Here is a 22547-nt window from a genome sequence, read left to right on the forward strand (position 1 = left end):
ATAGTCTCCAACCCACATATAAGACCAAATGATTTCGGAATAGCCTCTGGACTTTCGAAGAATTAAAACTATTAGATTACATTTATCACAAACATTTAATGACTTATGATAATAATTAAGGTTGGTTTCAATCATGATGGCATATAACTAATTACACAGTAATTGCATATAAGCTGGGTGCTAGTATGTGGTCTTCTGATGATTATTAATGTGCACTAACTTTTAGTGCATATGGGTTTACTTTTTAAATGTTATAACTTTATTTATTTGTCTCCGTTTTCAATCTTCATTTTTCAATGGCACAATGTTGTATTGATATAGGGAGCGAGGTATTTTTCTTTATTGATTCAAATGTATCAATACGCGTGGCAGTATATATTAAATTAAACCAACACACAACTCATAGTTAAATATTTCGTTACGCACTCATATTAATAGATGAACACCCTGCGGAAGTTCAAGGCCTGCACAGGTCGTGCCGTCTGGACCCAATCTCCACCTCTTCCTTTTAACGCTCGCATAGCTTTCAACTCGCTGCGCGTCAACGGCCTCCGCTCGCTAGCCACAATCCACTGCACTGTCTCCGAACAGGGTGGCGTCGTTAAACTGCCTTCGTATGCAAAATATGGCCACCTTATGTCTCCCAAAACATGGCCAACCGAAAACAATTTATGTCGCGGTATGCTGTATTCACTGCCCGCCTCAGCTACTTCGTTCAAAAATTGAGTCCACTTGTTCAGCGATTCAATTCTTCCACTTTTCAGTACTTCGAAAACCAGTGCTATGACAGCCACCCCATTGGCCTGATCCCGGGCGGCCTTAAACGACCCATACAAACCATTGTAGAACACCAAATGCATCTCCGTCGAGTAGCGCTTCCTATCGAACGTATGCTCCGACCCCAGATGATAGTGAAACTGGTAGAACCGAAAGTCCCCCCGTAGTGGCCCCCCTTGAAGAATCGGTTGATCATCCTTTCTGAATTGTGGGAAAAAAGCTGCCACACCTCCTTCGTTTTCCACTACCATGCTGATCGGTATGTTTCTAGAACCCTGCAGCTCGAGGGGTCGCTTCCGATGAACGATCGAAGAGCGATTGGCGATCAGGTTAACTGGACTCTGATACATGCCCTCACAGGTCGCATTCAGTGCCCCCCAGTTCGATGGACCGAAATCATCTTCTTCGCGGTAGGAAAAAGAATCCTGTGACATTGAGCTGCCTGTTGTACCCTCTGGCCAAACTTCGTTGTTTTCGATGAGTTTCTCGGACTGGTTGGGTCCGTGTTGGTAATAGTTGTAAATTATGTTTTGTGTATCTTTACCGAACTGGAAGAATCTATTCGAGTTGTAGTAGGAATCTGCTGTACGATGATAAGCTGAAAAAGAGAGATAAACGTGAGATGAATTACCGTTCATTTTGTGGGTCATTTTATCATAAAAACCACAAGCGCTTACAAGGCACAACTCGAGTAGTATTGAAAATGATATTTTCATGGGAAAATTGAAAACTGAAACAGAATGGCCCGTTTACATTTTTGCTAATTCTGGCGAACAATGTACTGTCCGACACTACTGCCGCGATATTATCAAGCTGCAATGGAAACAAAATGAGCAAAATGCCTTCATTTTACAAGGTGATTATAGAATAAAGCCAGAAGTCGGCCATTTTGTAAACCACGTGGTTTTCCAACATTTTTTTTCAAGAGCACGAGATGAAAAAACCATAACGCGTATGGGGCTGAAATAATGGTAGATCGTTTGCTTAGTAATGCTGAACAATCATAATTTGAGTTTCGGCACTGTACGAAAACTATTACGCCAGATTTGGGCTTTTGGAAATGTATGTAATTAAACGTGTGGTGAATTTGAAATTCAGCACGAGCTTTATTCTATAATCACCTTAATTCGACGATTTGCGATTATTTCACCTCCCCCTATTCAAGATTTTCGTTTAATCCGTTAAGACAAAACAAACAACCATGCGTTCACCTTTATTTCACATGCAATTGATGCATTTTACACCACTTTTCAGGCGTTTTGCCACAAGCCCATTTTAAATTTCAAATGCGTTAGAAAGTTGACAAACACTTTGTTGTTTTGAATAGAAGATCATTGTGAAATGTAGCTGATTTTGTAAATTTTGTATCTGCACGTTGAAATGGTTTGGTATTCTTCAACCGACTAAGACGAGTACTTTCCATTTAATTCCACTACGTTTTGTTATCTTTGCAGATACGTATTTCAACCTCAACTGTGAGGCCGTCTTCAGTGTCTCGTACTTGACTGGACCTAACGTAGTGGAATTAAATAGAAAGCACTAAACTCGTCTTAGACGTTTGAATACATTCCACTAAAAAAAGAGCTTATTTTTTTCTGAACTTGAAATTCTTCTTTTTATTGTCGAAAACATCGAAAAAGTTATCCCCTGCTTAACAACATGTTCACATGTTGTGTAACCCTTTGTAGGTCTCCAGTTAGCCTTGCAGCAGCCCTATGCTAGACAACTACCCGATCTTCAATGTATATTAAAACTTTATCTGAATTATATCAATGGTTGTTATTTCCAACAACGTGTGTAATAAGTAGATAATTGGATGAAAATGTATCTTTGATCAGTACCAAAACTATAACATTATGTATATTTTTACCAAAATTGCCTACATTTATTTTTGTACATCGATATTGGAAAAAAAATCGAAGGAAATCACCTTTAGTATAAATCCCGATCAGTAATACCCGATCAAGAATGCATAACTAAGTAATAACAATGATAGTTATTCACTTTTGAAAAATATTGTAACAAAATTTGTTATCGATTTGGCTGCTCAGTTTTTAAAATAAAATAAAAATCCCTTTATCTGTGATATTAATATTTTTTGCTATTTTAACAACTAACCAATAACAAATTTGATTGCAATACTTTTCTGAAATAATTAACTTCCATTGTTATAATTTTTTTATGCATTCTTGATAGGGTATGTTCGAAAGATGAATGGCCTGGCAGCCTCCATCGGAATTCGGTAGTTCGAAGTATCTTCTTCCCCCGAAAGAATATCTGCAAGGCCATTATGATCTTCATATGGCCTTGTGAACCAAGAAACGTGAAAAATAAGAATGGCAAAACCAAGAAACGGAAAACCAAATCGAGCACGTTCCAATCCAAGACCCTTACATATATACACCAGTTGTGCGTTTCTTCCGTATTGAGAGGTGTACCATAAACCAATAACCTACTGTTCATGGAACATCAGTTTGTTCGAGAATCCGAAAATAAAAGAATACGGACTCACGCAGAAAAAACTACGTTAAGAACAAACATATTCTAGGTAAATCCAAACATAAATTCAGTTTGTTCTGGCATCAAAAATAAATATGTTTGGATCAAACATATTGTTGCATTTGAAGCGAACGAAAACTTTTTTTGAATCAAATGTGCGTTTCAAGTTGTTTCAACCAGCTAAATGTTTGAAGCAAACATCAATATTATTGTTTTGGTTCGACCACTCATTATATTTTGATATCAATTCCACCAATTTTCATATTCTGGTAGCATTTGACTACCAGATTTCACAATTCCAAACGTTCATATTTAATTTACTTACCTTTCTGTACCTAAAAAACATCCTTATCATTAATTTGGAAGCAAGAAAACATCTGCTTCTACTCTTGCTTCTACTCCTCTGCTGCTTCCGATCGGATCCGATCCGAACTCGAGTGTTTGTTTACTTTTACAAGAGCGAGCGAGGGGCTGCCCACTAGTGAATGTATAAAACAAACAGGGATTTAATTTGGTTTTAAAAATAAATATGTTTGATTCAAACATATTACCATTTTGGAAATAAACATATATATTTTTGAAGCAAATAGATGAAATTTGTATCCGTGCTGATTATTGACTATAATTATGATATTATGAAGCGACTAAACAACTTCGAACTGGCGGATGAAGTCCCGAATATAAAATATGATACAAAAACTATATAACGTAATGTAACATTACTATTGTAAACAATAAATTCACAATAGATTTTAATGTTGACACAACAATAGAATCACAATTCAATGTATTGTAATCAACCATTCAATGAACTGTAATTGAAGTTTTCGTAATAGAATATACGGGTGGTTAAGCATCGTAACAATTCAAAATTTAGCATTTTTCCATACATTTGAATTCGCAAAACAATAGATTATGATGTTTTTGTATTGTGTGAAAAGTTTCAGGATGAAGGAATTTTTTTCCCAGTGTACAATACGAAGTCGGTAAAGTAGAACAAAAAAGTAAGTTTCGCCAAAAATAACAATTTGACATGTTTATGTTCTGTTTTTCTGCTTTTGTTTTTAGTTTTCGCGATTCGAACCGCTGAGAGTTCGAACAGTTCTTTTCTATGCCTTGCTCTGGCGCCTTAGCTCGCTGGGCCAGTTAGTATCATTAGAAGGATTTTAGTTCTGAGCAATGATATTTTCTAGGAACGTAGCATAGAGTTTAAATTGGGCAAGTAAGTTGAGCAACTCGGTTGAATTTAAATGAGTTGCAGAAACAATTCGTGTTCAACTTTATTATCATCCAAGTCAACGAGTTACTCAATTAACTGGTCCAATAACTTAGTATGAATGATGAGACCATCGAATAATATTTATATCTATTAGTTTTATCTGTATTTGATAATGCTTGGTGAATCCTTGTAGAACATTCGTTCCGCCACTATTTACTCTGGCGGTCAAAAAAGGAAACGTCTGGTGGTTCGGCGATTCTTAAAAGTTAACTGTAAAGGTAAGTTTTTGCTATCTACATTATAAATAATATTGTAAGCAATAATAGATTCAAGTTATACTGTATCATGTTATTTATTATCATAAATAGCGGAATCTAAATAGGCTATGAAGCGCTGAGCGCAATGTAACAGAACGACAACGGTAATGGCAGAATTTGAAAATTAACCCATATTTTTCTGTCACATCTCACATCCTGCAGTTATCTTCACCGTTCCGTTGTAAACCGTTCGATGCTTAAGGACAGCAGCAAAGTTTTTCCTTTAATATTATTATTATTATTATTATTATTTATTCAGACTAAGGCCGAAGTGGCCTGTGCGGTATATAAGAGTCTTCTCCATTCGGCTCGGTCCATGGCTACACGTCGCCAACCACGCAGTCTACGGAGGGTCCGCAAGTCATCTTCCACCTGATCGATCCACCTTGCCCGCTGCGCACCTCGCCTTCTTGTGCCCGTCGGATCGTTGTCGAGAACCATTTTCACCGGGTTACTGTCCGACATTCTGGCTACGTGCCCGGCCCATCGCAGTCGTCCGATTTTCGCGGTGTGAACGATGGATGGTTCTCCCAACAGCTGATGCAGTTCGTGGTTCATTCGCCTCCTCCACGTACCGTCCGCCATCTGCACCCCACCATAGATGGTACGCAGCACTTTCCTTTCGAAAACTCCAAGTGCGCGTTGGTCCTCCACGAGCATCGTCCAGGTCTCGTGTCCGTAGAGGACTACCGGTCTAATTAGCGTTTTGTAGATTGTCAGTTTGGTACGGCGGCGAACTCTATTCGATCGAAGCGTCTTGCGGAGTCCAAAGTACGTACGATTTCCAGCCACTATGCGTCTCCGAATTTCTCTGCTGGTGTCATTTTCGGCAGTCACCAGTGAGCCCAAGTACACAAATTCTTCTACCACCTCGATTTCGTCACCACCGATGCAAACTCGCGGTGGGTGGCTCACATTGTCTTCTCTTGAACCTCTGCCTATCATGTACTTCGTCTTCGACGTGTTGATGACTAGTCCGATCCGCTTAGCTTCCCTCTTCAGTCTGATGTAGGCTTCCTCCATCTTCTCAAAGTTACGTGCCATAATATCTATGTCGTCGGCGAAACCAAATAGCTGGACGGACTTATTGAAAATTGTACCACTCGTGTTAATCCCTGCTCTTCGTATTACACCTTCCAAAGCGATGTTGAATAGCAAACACGAAAGACCATCACCTTGCCGTAACCCTCTGCGGGTTTCGAAGGGACTCGAGAATGCCGCTGAAACTCGAACTACGCACATCACCCGATCCATCGTTGCTTTGATCAACCGTGTCAGTTTATCCGGAAAGCCGTGTTCGTGCATTAGCTGCCATAGCTGGTCTCGATCGATTGTATCATATGCGGCTTTGAAGTCGATGAATAGATGATGTGTGGGCACGTTGTATTCGCGGCATTTCTGCAGTACTTGGCGAATGGCAAACACCTGGTCCGTGGTGGAGCGTTCGCCCATAAAGCCCGCCTGGTACTGCCCCACGAACTCCCTTGCAGTTGGTGCTAGTCGACGGCATAAAATTTGGGAGAGTACCTTGTAGGCGGCGTTCAGCAATGTGATTGCGCGGTAGTTGCTACAATCCAGCTTATCGCCCTTTTTGTAGATGGGACACACGACACCTTCCATCCACTCCTGCGGCAAACCTTCCTCCTCCCAAATCTTGGTAATGACCCAGTGCAGCGCTCTAGCCAGTGCCTCACCACCGTGTTTAAATAGCTCTCCTGGTAGTTGGTCAACCCCAGCGCTTTTGTTGTTCTTGAGCCGGCCAATCTCCTCCTGGATTTCCTGGAGATCCGGAGCCGGTAGAATTATGTCCTGCGCGCGTTCTCCCAGGTCCATCACCATACCGCCATCTTCGTCTGCCACATCGCCATTCAGGTGTTCTTCGTAGTGCTGCCGCCACCTTTGGATCACCTCACGCTCGTTCGTAAGAAGGTTCCCGTTTATGTCCTTACACATATCGGGCTGTGGCACGTGGCCCTTACGTGAACGGTTTAACTTCTCATAGAACTTTCGTGTGTTATTAGCGCGGTACAGTTGCTCCGTTTCTTCACGGTCTCGATCTTCCTGCTGGCGCTTTTTCCTCCGGAAAATCGAGTTTTGTCTGTTCCGCGCCTGTTTATATCGTGCCTCGTTCGCCCTCGTGCGGTGTTGCAGCAATCTCGCCCATGCTGCATTCTTCTCTTCCACTAACTGCTCACATTCGCCGTCATACCAGTCGTTTCTCTGATCCGGGGGCACCGTGCCAAGTGCAGCGGTTGCGGTGCTACCAATGGCGGATCGAATATCTCTCCAGCCATCTTCAAGAGATGCTGCGCCTAGCTGCTCTTCCGTTGGAAGTGCCACTTCCAGCTGCTGCGCGTATTCTTGGGCTAGTCTACCGTCTTGTAGCCGCCCAATGTTAAGCCGCGGCGTCCGACTTCGACGCGTGTTGTACACCGTCGAGAGTTTTGAGCGCAGGCATACTGCAACGAGGTAGTGGTCGGATTCAATATTCGCACTGCGGTAAGTGCGGACGTTCGTGATGTCGGAGAAGAATTTACCGTCGATTAGAACGTGGTCGATTTGGTTTTCCGTTTCTTGGTTAGGTGATCTCCATGTGGCCTTGTGGTTATTTTGCGGGGAAAGAAGGTGCTTCGGACTACCATTCCGCGGGAGGCTGCGAAGTTTATGCATCGTTGGCCGTTGTCATTCGATACGGTGTGCAGACTATCCGGTCCGATGACCGGTCTATACATTTCCTCCCTTCCTACCTGTGCGTTCATGTCACCGATGACGATTTTAACGTCCCGCAGTGGGCATCCATCGTATGTCTGCTCCAGCTGTGCGTAAAACGCTTCTTTCTCGTCGTCGGGTCTCCCTTCGTGTGGGCAGTGCACGTTGATGATGCTATAGTTGAAGTTTTTCCTTTAAATAGTACGGAAATACCTCTACAGAATAATAGTGATTGTGAAAACAATTACATTTTACATACAACAATTACATTTTGAAGAAAGCTTAACCGTTGTGCCTACGCAAGAACTTATGATGCAGCTAGTTAAAGATGAGAGTTAAATTTATTTGAATTTGATTTTTGAATTCCATTGAATATTCTTTACCTCGAATTAAAAAACAATGACCAGCAGTTCGACTTGTTCTAATGACCAAATTTCTAAGCAACGGATGATATGGGTTCTTTTACAAATTACGTAACGCTGAAGTATAATTCAATTATTATGAGAGCCAAAAAGAAATTAAAATAAAATCAAAATACTTTATTTAAAATACCTATATAAATAAGGACAAAAATTATCTAAAAGAAATATTTTCAAAGTGTGATGCTTACTTAAACGTGGTAATGTTTTGGCACAATGATATTGATTGACCTCAATACTTGTCAATCCTGTGCTGTGCTGTGAGTATGACCTTTTTCGGAAATACAATAATACCACACATCCAGTTTTCTTTAGTAACACCAAATAAAAATAAAAACTTCAAATGCTAAATAAACCCGATACAATATATTAGAAAAACATCAATACTTATTGTAACCGTAAACAGTACTGTATTCACATTGTTAAACATCAATCATAATTTAGGCAATAAATTTTCAAACAATAAGTATACCATTGAAATTATTGTTCACGATGGAATATAATGTAAATATATTGTTTGTTCGATAAGCTATATGGTACTTTTTTATACGGGGTTGCATTTCAAGCTCATCGCTGCTCTAATATTCAGAGTAAGCTCAACATCTAAGCGCTCCTATTCAGCAGGTTCAATATTCAGCTTCAACAAACTCAAATCGTTGGATGCGTACACAGTGACCCCTTCTAGTTTCACAGTACCCGGCCAATCAGTGCAGAATGTTGAAAGCTTACAATATCTTGGTTTAGCCAAATGGCGTCAGACGGCGGTAACAAGATCAACATAGGCGCATGAATCAAATAGACAAGGGCTGCTTTTGGGAGACGCAGACGCAAAGACTCATGGCGGTGTAGTCTTCATAAAGAAATAAAAAAGTCGATCGTCAACTAACTTGGAAACAGGTGTACAGGACCCAAAAGTAAGTTTATCTTCCATATTATAATTCGACCCCAGAAAAAGATGAAATCAAAAACTGCTCAAAAACCTCCCAGACGCTCCGGATAATTGAAAGGAAGTAAGGGTGATTGCCATTGAAACGTCGTAGAAACCTGCACTGAATCAATATTCACGATGTTGTCGTGTATACGTAAGCTGGCTCTGATTATGAGTGGAACTTGGCATATAGGTCGAGTCAAGTACGAGACACTGAAGATGGACTTATTTTCAAAGCTGCGTGCGTGTGACGTAAAAAGAACGCAAGTTTGCGTCGGGAAAAAGCAGCAACTAAGCGTTATTTAAGCGCTGCGTGCACGTGGTGTAGAGAAAATCGCTACGCGTGCATCTAGTCTTGAATTGAAAATGGAGTGAATGAGATGTGGATAGGTGGTTACATTCGACTCTAACATAAGTATTGAAGAAATTCTGGTTCAAGTGATTGGCCATTGGTCGCTTCTTCAAAATTCGAAAAGTTCCAGCTGCCTCAGTTTTATAACCGCTGACAAAACAGAACATCTATTAAACTATGACGATCAATATCCAAATGACATCCCCGAAATATCATCCTCTTCAAATATCCGTCAGGCTTCGCCCTAGTTCTGGATACCGGAACGCACGCCTGCTCTTAGCTCCATGGAAGCCTCGAAGCTCCCCATCTCAGTCGAGCTTTTCCAGCCAGCGCTCATAAGTCGTCCCGGTCCTGTGTTTGGGGTGGGTGGAGAGGTCTTCCGAAACCCATATGCAGGCAAGTACTCTCCTCGGTCGAGCAATTCGTGCGTTGCAATTTTTGAAGCCTCCAGCTCGCCCATCACGAACAACGCCTGCCGCTTATTTGAATCTGGTCAGGAGCCGCTCGGACTGCCACGCACAACTTCAACTGGGCAGACACATCAGCCCCTGTCAATATCTTCAACATCACTGGGACGCACAGTTACAAACAGCCTTGAGGAAACCCCTAGCCGACTCATCTCAGTCGAACCCGTGCAGCCAGTGGCCAACAGTCGTCCCGGTCCTGAGTATGAGTTAGGTGAAGGGGCTTTCCGCATACGCTCCTCAGGCAAGTACAATCTGCCGACGAATTCTACTCTGCCTGAAAGCCTTTCAAATTCCAGTACAGATCAACGAGGAAATAGCTTGATTTTGTACTACTCAGACGCTGGGATTCATTTTCATAATAGCAAAGAATTTCACCGATATGTATTGCCTTAAATCACTGTACTGTTCTCTGTGTCGGTCTACCCTGGAGTATTGCTCGGAAGTTTGGAGTTCCAACAATAACAAAGAAGTAGAGAAAATCGAATCCGTACAGCGCCGCTTCCTACGCTTTGCACTTCGTCGGCTACCGTGGCTGAATCCGTTTGAACTGCCTAGTTACGAAAGCCGCTGTCGTTTAATTCGATTGCAACCTCTACACGTAAGAAGAAACACCGCAAGCACAATGCTCGTTGCAGATTTATTGCAAAGTCGTGTGGATTGCACAGCCGCTTTGGGTCAATTGAACATTACCGCGGTTCCACGAGCGTTGCGCAGCAATTTTCTGCTGCGTTTACCATTCCGGAGTACGAATTATAGTATGCATGGTGCTATAACAGGATTGCAAAGGATTTTTAATCGAGTGGTAGCTTTGTTTGATTTCAGCATTTCTCGACAAACTCTACGACGACGCTTTTCCAATTTTTTCTTTCGGCCAAATGACCCTTTTTGCTAAATGACTTTCGGCCAGACGGATCAACCCACTTTTGTTTTTTTTTTAACCGAGCCGCCAACTGTCAAATGGTTGTTCGAACAACTACACACACGATCAAACAAAGCAGCAACCGAAGCATTTTCTTGGGGGCAAACTCAATGTTGGTCCAACGTGTTTGATCGTGTGTAGTGCGTGTACGCTACATTTGACAGATACCTTTATACCTTGATACCTTGAATGCCTTACTTTTGCGGTTGAAATTATATCTGTCAAAGGTAGAATCAAGTAGTGATAGTACGAACTCGTCTTATAACAAGTGAAGAGCTCAAAGCTCAAAATAATTTGTAACATAGGGTTACTGCTCCTGGACTTCATCTCATAGCTCCGATATTGGTCTCACGAAAAACAAAGCAATGAAAAGGTATTTGGTTTGTTTATTATTTTTGTGATTTTTTTCAGCAGTGAGCACGCATGTTAGCAAAAAGAAGCGACGAAATTAGTGCCGTATTTCCTTGTTTCGCGATGAGATGAATATAGGTTCAGTGAGATGGAAAACGGAACAGTTCCCCTATATTTTCATAGACAATATAAAAATAACTGAAATGTTCACACGCAGTGCAGATTTCAGAGCCAGTGACGCAAAAATTTTCGTTGAGGTGAATTCAATTGCAATAAAAATGTTTAGATTCTAAACAGGAATAAAAATAAACTCTGAAAACTTCCTAGTAAATTTTCTCAGCTTGATACGCCTTGATTTATCAAAGTACCCTAGAATTGTCGTCTATCATGACCCCGAGGAGCTTGAAACTCCGCATAAATGTGATCTCGACTACTCCCACTTGAATCACTGCATGTTGCGCCGAGTTGTGGTTGTTGACGATAATCATCTCCGTCTTATGTTGAGCGAGTTCCAGGCCTCTAGCGCTCATCCAATCCGCCACCGTGTTGATCGCGTGTGTTGCGGTCAGTTCTACCTCGGGAATTGACTTCCCGTAGACCACCAGGGTGACGGCGCCAGGGGGGACTTGACTCATAGAACCTTGTCTTACATAAATGTAATATTATAATATAAGGTTCCATAATACCAGGACTAGAGGTGTGCGCCGGTCCGATATTCAGCGGCGGCGGCGTTACTCCGAATTTTGGACGGCGGCGGCGGCGGCGCGAATCGGCGTGGCGATTTTTTTTCGGGAACATATTTTCAAGACATTAACGGAACAATCTTTCGAATTTCGCCTGAACAATCTGATGAACTTCTTCAAACAATTCTTTAAGGAAAACAGGAAATGGTTGAAACCAAATGTGCTGGATGCACATACCCAATTTACTCAAGAACTGTGTCCGAATACGTTTCGTCTTTGACTCATCAGTACAGAGCAGTGCAACATGCACCGCTCAGTAGACGTAATGTCTAACAGAGCTTAGTACCAACTGTAGTACTCATTTGCTCAAGTAAACGACTGCGCGAGAAGGTGTCATTCTACCTTCTTCTGTACCGCGCTGGGTCGTTCTGATGAGATCACAACAAGATCGAAACTTGAGGCGGCTTTCTGGCCTACCACAGATTGTGGAAAACAGGAAATGGTTGAAACCAAATGTGCTGGATGCACATAACCAATTTACTCAAGGACTGTGTCCGAATACGTTTCGTCTTTGACTCATCAGTACAGAGCAGTGCAACGTGCACCGCTCAGTAGACGTAATGTCTAACAGAGCATAGTAATGTCTAACAGAGCGCAGTCGTTTACTTGAGCAAATGAGTACTACAGTTGGTACTAAGCTCTGTTAGACATTACGTCTACTGAGCGGTGCATGTTGCACTGCTCTGTACTGATGAGTCAAAGACGATACGTATTCGGACACAGTCCTTGAGTGAATTCTTTAAGTTTTTCCAAAATATTCATTTGGAAATTAATTTTAAATTGTTCACGGAAAATACTTTGAAGTTTAGAGAATTTTTCGGAATTACCAACAGAAGCTTTGGTAATCCAAAAGAAAATTGTTTTGAATTTCAGCAGGAGATTCTTTGGAATTTACATAAGAAATTGTTCCAAATAACTACAGGAAAATGTTCGGATTATCCGCGGAAAGTTCCTGCTGAGTTTCTTTATTTGAATATTTTTCGAAATTTACTCGGAAAATTCTTCATAATTGTAGAAGAGTGCGACTAGTAGAATGTGTGTTTTAACGTTAGCTTGCTCAGTCTAGAAAAATTAAGACGGCTAATTTGGCATGGCCATCGTTAAAACAGAAAATTCTTCAGAATATCCGCGGGAGACTCTGGAGTTTTCATAGGAAATTCTCTGAAATTTTCACGAGAAATTCTCCGGAATTTGAATGGAAAATTCTTTAAAATTTCCGCGCAAAGTTGTTCAAAATGTAGATTTCAATAATAAAATATTTGGATTTCAACGGAAAATTGCTCGGAGTTTTTAAGGAATTTCGTTGGATTTCCAAGGAAAATTCATTGCACAGCAGACGTTCGATAATTCCAAGTCTTTTCGACTGCAATTCGATTGTTGCAACAGTTTTGCAGTTATCGGGCCTCTGAACTTCAAAACGATTTCAAACATAGTCGATGATAGCTGCATTTTGCTGCACAATCAGGTGCACTTCGATTGCATCTGACGTCGACTGACAACCGTTTGATGTCTAGAATGCGTTGCAGTTATTGAACGACATTCGCTAACTGAATCGTAAACATGTTGCAGTTATTTAACGACTAGTGTATTGTCCATAAGCAATTCTTGGAAAATTCCATAGGGTGAAAGCCTCGGTGAAAGCAAAATACGAATGAACTGGTAATTTGACCAAAAAAGTCGTTTTCCCTATCAGGTCGTTTGGTCGAAATGGTCATTTGGCCGAATAGGCCATCAGCCCGAAAGAATAGGGAATTTAGCCGAAAATGTTGTTTGGCCCAACTAGTCACTTGGCCAAATGTCAATTACTGAACGGATAATATGGTCAAAAATGTCCACCAAAAATGACATTTACAGTGAAATGGCCTTATTGTCAAAAGATCATTGAACGAAATTTCGCAACCTCTCTACTTTGTAAGCTGATTTAAGCCAAAAAATATCTAACCAAATCGCATTAAGCCGAATTGAACGTATATCTGAAACTGCTATTAGGTCGAAAATGGTTTGTCCGCAAATGTTGTTTGGCCCAAAACGACATATGGCTGAAAGGGTCATTGGACGTAGTTTGGCCGAAAAAATCGTTAGACCTAATAGTTAATTTCTAGGAACTTTTTTCAAATACTTACTTACTTACTTATGGATCCTGTACACCTCCGGTGGTGCAAAGGGCCAACTTGAAAGATCTCCATCCTGAGCGTTGCCCGGCTATCGCTTTAACCTGTTGCCAGGTTAGATTTCGGTCGACTTGTTTTATTTCTTTATTCAGGCTTCGCCGCCATGAGCCTCTGGGTCTGCCTCTGCTGCGATGTACCGCTGGGTTCCAGTCTAATGCTTGTTTACAGATTTCGTTTCCGCCCCTACGTAGAGTGTGGCCGACCCAGCCCCACTTCCGATCCCGAATATCTGTTGCTATCGGCCTCTGGTGACAACGACGATGGAGCTCGTTGTTTGAGATCCAGTTGTGAGGCCACCAGGCCCGAATTATATACCGCAGGCATCTGTTAATGAACACCTGCAGCCGTTGAGTGTTCTCCACAGTTAGAGCACAGATTTCACGTTAGAGTTGAAAATTCGTATTTTGGTGCGTTCACTTATCTGCCTGTTTGTCCAGATATTTCTTAAACTCGCAAAGGCAGCCCTTGCTTTCTTGATCCGTGCGCCTATGTCGATCTTGGTACCGCCGTCTGACGCCATTTGGCTACCAAGATATTGGAAGCTTTCAACATTCTCCACTGGTTGCCTACTGGTTGGCTACTGTGAAACTGGAAGGAGTCACCGTGTTTACATCCAACGATTTGGTTTTGTTGGCGTTGATGACTAAACCTGCCGCTCGGCAAGGTCGTTGAGCTTACTCTGCACATCAGAGCGCCGTTGCGCGAGGAGTGCAACATCATCCGCCAATTCGAAGTCATTTAGGTGCTCCATGGTTATAGGCTGCCATAACAGCCCGCGGTTTGGTTCACGGTCAATCGCATCTACCAGAATCTCGTCGATTACGATGAGGAACAGTAACGGTGATAGAATACATCCTTGCCTCACACTAGCTACGACCCGGATAGGGTCGGACAATACCCCATTGTGCAGCACTCTACACGAGAAGGCCTCGTACTGTGCCTCGATGAGGCCGATGATTTTCTCAGGAAATCCCTTGCGTCTCAGGGCGCCCCACATATTCTCGTGATTGAGACGATCGAAAGCTTTTTCGTAGTCAATGAATACCAAGTAAAGGGACTCTTGGAATTCGTTGACCGGCTCCAGAATGAAGCGGAGCGTGACAATATGGTCCACACAGGATCTTCCGGCACGGAATCCGGCTCGCTGCCGCCGGAGAGTCGCATCGATCTTCTCCTGAATCCGGGCTAGGATAATTTTGCACAGAACTTTGAGAACGGTACAGAGCAACATAATGCCTCGCTAGTTATCGCATACAGTCAGGTTTGGGCCTTTTTGGGCACCTTCACTAAGATACCTTGCATCCAGTCGACCGGGAAAGTTGCGGTGTCCCAGATATTACGAAATAAACGATGCAGTAGTTGAGCGGATGTCATGGGGTCTGCTTTGAGCATCTCGGCTGATATGCGGTCGACCCCTGGGGCTTTATTCGATTTCATGCTTTGGATGGCTGTTTGAATCTCTAGCAGTGATGGAGCTTCGGTATTGACGCGTGTTATACGTCGGATCCTAGGCAGATCAGGTGCCTAGGTGGTGATGGCCTGGCTAGCACTTGAAAAAGTTGTTCGAAGTGCTCGAACCAGCGTTTCAGCTGATCAGTTGGATCGGTCAATAACTGATCATTCGCGTCTTTCACAGGCATCGTTGCATTCATCTTCGCCCCGCTTAAGCGTCGTGAGATATCATAGAGGAGGCAAATGTCCCCGGTTTCGGCGGCTTTCTCTCCTTCGTCGGCCAGAGAGTCTGCCCACGCTCGCTTGTCCCTTCGACATGAGCGTTTTACTTCCTTCTCAAGAGCCGCGTATCGTTGACGGGCTAAGATTTTGGCTCCTCTGGTTTTCGATCGCTCTATCGCGGCTTTGGCTTCTCTTCGCTCCTCTATCTTCCTCCAGGTCTCATCGGTAATCCATTGTTTTCTCTGGGTGCGCAGTTTGCCCAGGTTGTTCTCGCTGGTGGCGATGAAGGCATTCTTTATGGCGGTCCATTGGTCTTCCACGCTGCCACCTTCCGGAATATCTGCAGCACGCGTCTCTAGTTCTTCAACGAAGGACCGTTTCACCGTGGCATCTTCCAGTCGGCGTGTGTTGAATCGTCGTCCAATTCTTTCCTCCTGCCGACGAATCCGCGCAATGCGCAGGCGTATTTCGCCGATGAGGAGGTAATGATCAGACGCGATATCGGCACTACGTTTATTCCGTACATCAAGAAGGCTCCGTTTCCATTTTCGGCTGATGCAGATGTGGTCGATTTGATTTTCAGTACAGCCGTCACGGGAGACCCACGTGACCTTGTGAACCGGTCGATGAGGGAAGAGCGATCCCCCGATCACCATGTCGTTATTACTACAAAATTCTGCGAACAGCTCTCCGTTTTCGCTTATTTCTCCGAGACCATGGCGTCCCATAATGCGCTCATGGGCCTAATTAATTCAGTTCTTGATTTTTGAAATGACGATTGTGCTCTGAATTCAAACTATTTTGCACAACTAATACACCCAACAGAAAGAATAGATTGCGATCTATCAGGTAGTAATGTCAACTGAACGAAATATGGTGAATAGAGAGAGTATGCGTCCTTTCAAATTGTATGGTCAAATACAGTTAAGCCCCAAACGCAATTCAGCGGAACGGCGACGGAAACGGAAAATTTGACAGAAAATATATGGGCTAACTGTCAAATCTGCCGTTTCCGTCGCCGTTCCGCTGTATTGCGTGGGGGCCTTTTACGCTTATTTGAAAAAAGTTCCTAGATTTGACCAAAAATATGCCGTTTGGCAGAAAAAGCCATTTGGCCCGAAAATGTCCTTTCTGCAAAACAACCCTTTTGGCCAAACGGAATTTTCCGTCAAATGACCTACTCGGCTAAACAACTTCTTACAAAATTTAATTCTTACCAAATTGCATTTTTGGTCAAATGATCTATTCGGTCATACGACTTTTTCGGCCGAACGGCATTTTTAGTCGAATGTTCCTTTCGGCTGTATGTTGCTTTCGGCCAAACTACATTTCCGGTCAAACAATTTCCGACCTGATATCAGTTTAGATAAACGTTCACTTCGGCTTGGCTAAATGGAAATTGGTTAGATGGCTTTTGGCTTAACGGCCAGTATCGGCTTAAAAAATAGAAAGGTCACGGAATTGTGTTCAACTGTCATTTGACAATTTCGTCAACGATTGGCCATTTTTTTCCATATCTAGGAACTTTTTTCAAATGGACCTAATAGATTCTGACCTTGATTTTTGGAATAATGATTGTGCTCTTAATAGGGCACTGCACGGACTTTCGTTCTTCATAAATTTTAACGTTTACTGGCTTTGTTGTTTTATAATTTCTTTGTAGCGAGAAATAGACAAAGCAGTCCGTGCAGTGCTAGGGCATTTTGGTCAACTCATGCACCCAACAGAAATAATAGATTGCGACATATCTGGTAGTAACATCAGTTGAGCAAAATATGCTGCATAGATAAAGTACGAATCGTTTCAAATTTCAAGATCAAATATAGTTACGCCTATTTGAAAAAAGTTCCTAGATATCATACATTCAGTAATTGACATTATGCCAAATGCCGTATGCCAAATAACATTTTCGGCCAAATGGCCAAAAGGCATTTTTGTCTAATGACTTCTTATGCCAAACGATCATTTCGGTCAGACAACTTGTTAGGGCAAACGGCTTTTTCAGGAAAATTACCAGTTCGGCCGTCTGGTGCTTTCGACCAATCGAATTTCCCAAGAATTTCTTATGGACAATGCAAAGAACTTTTTGTAGAAATCCAAAGAAAATCCTTAAAAAAGTTCGAGCAATTTTCCGTTGAGTTTTCCTGTTTTTTAATTTACATTTTGAATAATTTTCCGCGGAAGATTTGAAGACTTTTTTAAAATTCCAGGGAATCTCCCGCGGATAAGAAACTCAACAAAAACTTTCCGCGGATATTCATAATATTTTTCTGTAGAAATTTGGAACAACTTCTGACTTCAACAACAATATCCTGATGAGATTCTCATGTAAAATCTGAAGAACTTTATGCTGAAATTCCAAACAATTTCCGTTGGGAAATCCAAAGAGCTCCACTTGGTAATTCCAAAGAATTCTCGAAACTTCAAATTAAAAAAAAATCTCGGAACTTAACGCGAGCTTTTTCTTAGTTTTCACAGGTTTTCACAGAGAGTTTTTAGAAATTTCAATAAGAAATTGTATTAAGAAAATTATTTTGAGCTTTTTAGTGGAATGTCTTCACTTGTCATAAGACGAGTTTGTACAATCCCATTTAATTCCACCACTTAATTGTACCGTGACAGATACGTATTTCGACCTCAACTCGACTTAGTTAGGTCAAGTACGAGACACTGACGACGACCTTACTGTTGAGGTCGAAATACGTATCTGTCAAGGTACAATTATGTGGTGGAATTAAATGGGATTGTACAAACTCGTGTTATTTATTTATTTATTTATTGTGCCAAAAACTGCCGGCGGTGTGCCAAAAACTGCCGGCGGCGGCGGCGCACACCTCTAACCGGGACCAGTATTGATCCTTGCGGAACTCCTGCGGTATTACTAACGCTCCTCTGACGGGCATCGGTCTCGTATAATAGCACACAGTTCTGGAAATAGCTTTCCAAGATCCGATACAGGCAAACCGGCAGGCTAAGTAACAAGAGGGTGATGGCATCCCAGCTTGTGCTGTTGAATGTATTCTTCACATCAAGTTTCAATAGCGCACAATATCGAATACCTAGCCTTTTCCGTTGGATCGCTATCTCAGCGGTCTTTACCACTGAGTTTATAGCGTCCAAATTGGACTTACCCTTACGAAAACCGAACTGATTGCATGACATGCCGTCCGTACCCTCTGAGTACAGGGTCAGTCTGTTGAGAATAATACTCTCCTGCAACTTGCCCGTCTTGTCAATTAGACAGATTGGTTTGTACGCCGGTTGTTCGGCGGCTTCTTGGCCTTCGACAACAGTACCAACTTTTCCATTTATCGAAACTGCACTCATCGAGGCATCTCTGCATATCTATGCTGAACGTGAAGTGCTGTTCGGAATTTTATCAGACCCTGGAGCTTTGTTCGTTTCCACCATTTCGGTAGCACCCATAGCGCCGTGTGGTGTAGAAAACTATGGACTTATAGCTCGGGATGGGAAGAGAACCTCCATAATCCTCGCCAACCTTTTCGAGGACCGTTCGGGTGAAGAGCATCCTTGGCTATCACAGTCCTGTAGACGTCACCCCAGGGATTCGGTGCTCTTAATGGCTTGAGTAGCAGATTCGCAGCTCGAAACACTTCAAGTTAACATCTAACATTCAACTTATGTCTACAGCTTTGCTATAAGTTACTTTGCTTAAACCTACTTGGTAAATACAACTGTTTAAATGAGAGCTCCTTTTAAGGCACTGCAGTCATGGATAGTCAAAAAACTGATGATTTAACTATAATTCGAGATTTTTTAAAAAGGAGAATACTACTGAATCTTTTTCTAATTAAGGCACAAATAGAGTTTCCATCCCGGGACATCCCGGGACAAAAAATCCCGGGATTTAGGAAAATTCGGGATTTCCCGATTCCCGGGATATTATTTCTGAAATCCCGAAAATCCCGGGATACCCGGGACAAAAAATACTGATTCATTTCCGGTTGTCAAACAGTGTAATTTTTCTTTTTACAAAAGCTATTTGTTTTGAACGCGAAACCCAACTTAGGTGATAAACTCATATCATATTTTTATACCTCCCATCAGACATGATTTTTTCCAAGTTCGTTTATTTGGTAGGCTCAGACATGAATACGGAGCCAAGGTTCTTTGTGATGCACAATCGATATCATCTTAAATTAGTAAGAGAGGTACAGACATAAAAATATTGGAGATAGTTAATAGAACACTTTCACAAAATAATAGATTCCCCTATATTGTTAATCAGTAAGTCGAGCACATCTGTATATGGACGCTTTATACATATGTTCTCGACTTGCGGTTAGCGGCAGTATATGTACCACTCAATAAAGGGCTACTGACTGATACTTTGTCCAGCAGCTATAGCTCTCTATTGCTAATCTCCTCGTGCCGCCCAACATTGAGACAGTCTTCATGAGCTTCTTGCCACCAAAACAATTCTTGATCCAATTCATGTCCTTCCAATCGACGTTAGTACAACAAACTTTCCAAACATGCACAAGTACAAGTGGCCTGACCCCGATGCTCTGCCAAATTTTTTTGGTGTATCGCTTCGATTAAAATCAACTCTTCTCAACTGGCTGCAATCAATTTGTCCAAATCTCGGCTTATGTCAAAATTGTATACCAATTTTAATCGCGTAATATATTAACAACAACGTTAAATTATCGAGTTAACTTACGTTAAATTATCGAACTCCGATAATAATTGAGTTGATTCATCTTTATTGCAGCAAGCGATTACGTTGAACACAATTAACTTTATCGGCGATAACGATAAATTAACGATTAACATCAAGATTTGGAAGCGATCTGTTCAAGTTTAGGAAGAGCTGCAGCTCTTGGCAAAAGTATCAATAAGTAGCCTGCCATGGGTTGGAGGATACTCTAGTATTGTGTTTTCTTTGTGAGGGGGTTCCCATATCTCCAATAGGTTATGGGCCCAGTGCGATTCTACTGCGCATCTTCCATCTTTCGTCACTAGGGTATTGAATGCAATCCCAGTAACTGTCTAAACCCAATGCATATTCAAAACAATGCAAACAGTCAAGCCGACTTCAACTGCCAGCGAACCCTTCTTCTCGGACTCGGCGATCATTTATTTCAAAAGGGTACTCTACCTTCCGAGAAAAACGTGAATATTATTTGCTTCTTGAAGTCGTTTTTCTTAAAGGAATCGATTCAAATTTCGAATTGAATTGAGTTTCAATTTGAAATCTGTATTTTCTGGCCTTTCTAAAATATGAACTTTACCCCTGAACATTGAATAAAATCGTTTTTAAATCAAAAAATAAGTTTTCTAAGGAAACATCGAAAAATCCCGGGATCCCGGGATTTCCCGGGATATACGAACAAGTTCATCCCGAATCCCGGGACAACGAAAATGGCCGGGAAATGGAAACTCTAGGCACAAACGACTATGCATTTTCCAGCATCAAACCCGCTACGATATTCAAGAAAAAAATTATTTCTAAAAAAATTCGCTGCTTTTTTACTTATACGTGATATACTATGTAAAACTGAAAAATTGACGTCAACAGATTACGTTGTCTAACACAAGAAACGATTTATTAGAATTCTCCCTTTGAAGAAGACTTGAATTAGTGTTGAAAGGCCGTGAAAAATCTGCAACGGTCGTTTTATTGTCCAAAACCAAGTATCGTTAGAAGTCGCTCCGGTATGACAACATCAGTCGAACCCTCGTCATTATTCTTTCAACTTTTTAAATCGATGTCCACATTCTCTGACGATTGCAACATGTTGCTGCAAAATCAGTTATCACTAGAGGCTTCTCCGCAAAATTTAGGCTTCTGAGAAGCCACATCTCCTTGTATACGGTATTGAAAAGTATAGCGTATATCAACCCAAATCGAACATACTTACGCCCACTATTCACCAATGGCACAGCTGTCAGCACAATGACTCCAAACCATGCTACCAAATTAGGCAGTTCCATTTTCGCCAATCAATCACCGCTCATAATCTGCATTCGAATCAATGACCGACAGCAACAAATCACAGCACATTTCTTTAATCATGCAGCAACGAAATGTGTTCCCATGCTTGAACCGACAAGGCACTATTAATTTCTCCCCGCTATCGATATGACTGAACTCGATAAATCACTTAGAAACAACTCAGTCCATGTGGCTTAAGCTGCTTTCCCACGCCGCGCCGTTATTTTCTACAGCGCTTGCAGATAATAACAGAGGAATGAATTGATCGCGAACTTGATCTTGACCACCGTGCAAGTGCGCGCGCGCTCGAGTTCCTTTACAGCTAGTCTGAATTTGTGAACCGCCACGCCACGCCCAAGCTTTAGATCACCGTAAGCTTCTGGCGTTTCTCACACGTTTAGTCGAATTTCTTCTCAGGGTTGGCGGAACTGGGGGACTATGGCTTGTCACTGGCTTGTTGACACCCGCGCGGTACGATTCGAACTGGGGCGACGATAACCGGCTGCTCCAGTTTTTAACCGTTCTTGGGACACCGGGTCCAGATCTCGTGCCACACAATATGTTCTGTTTCTAGGATTGGTTGTTGGGATTTCTGCATTACAGGAAACCCGGATGTTTTTTGAGGCAACCGCCTTTATAGGCTAGGAAATTATATCGGGACTGTGTCGTGAGAAGTAGGGAAACTGAAGGCTTTTATGGCTTGACAAATAATCAGAGTGATATTGCTCAAGGCCTATATGGGTGGGAACGAATGAATGTTAATTGATTTCTCGAAACTCGACTAACTAGCATTTATGGAATTTGCATCCAATCCAAACCCTTTACTCTCAAAAATATTTATTTTAATTACCCGTGAATAAGACCTAGTTTATATGAACAGCATGCATTTCTATTCCACTGTTGGTTTTTCATTAAAAAAATTAAATAAGTGAGAGTAATGTTCAATAATGCAATGAATAATACGCCCTTTAGTTACTCAATCACGTGCAAAGCAGATATTGTCATCAGGAAATGAAAATTATTTCAAAATTTTACTAAAATTT

At 41.9% G+C, this 22547-nt stretch overlaps 1 protein-coding gene across 1 annotated transcript; it reads right to left on the reverse strand.

The window, feature by feature from the left end:
- Positions 1–94: 94 nt before the first annotated feature.
- On the reverse strand, positions 95–21970 carry LOC134218451 (carbonic anhydrase 7-like). Its single transcript, XM_062697491.1, has 2 exons — positions 21431–21970; positions 95–1375 (listed from the first exon to the last, which is right to left on the reverse strand). Exons 1-2 carry the CDS (start codon positions 21501–21503, stop codon positions 432–434), a joined length of 1017 nt encoding a protein of 338 aa, XP_062553475.1. The 5' UTR covers positions 21504–21970; the 3' UTR covers positions 95–431.
- Positions 21971–22547: the final 577 nt, after the last annotated feature.

Source organism: Armigeres subalbatus, chromosome 1 (assembly GCF_024139115.2).
Source record: "Armigeres subalbatus isolate Guangzhou_Male chromosome 1, GZ_Asu_2, whole genome shotgun sequence".
Classification (NCBI taxonomy): Eukaryota; Metazoa; Arthropoda; class Insecta; order Diptera; family Culicidae; genus Armigeres; species Armigeres subalbatus.

What these genes read in the sequence shown, in the direction of transcription:
- LOC134218451 (XM_062697491.1), bottom strand. Translation starts at nt 21,503, where the DNA reads ATGGAACTGCCTAATTTGGTAGCATGGTTTGGAGTCATTGTGCTGACA. An exon ending in GCCATTGGTGAATAGTGGGC is followed by an intron (nt 1,376 to 21,430) that starts GTAAGTATGTTC and finishes TCTCTTTTTCAG; the next exon opens with CTTATCATCGTACAGCAGAT.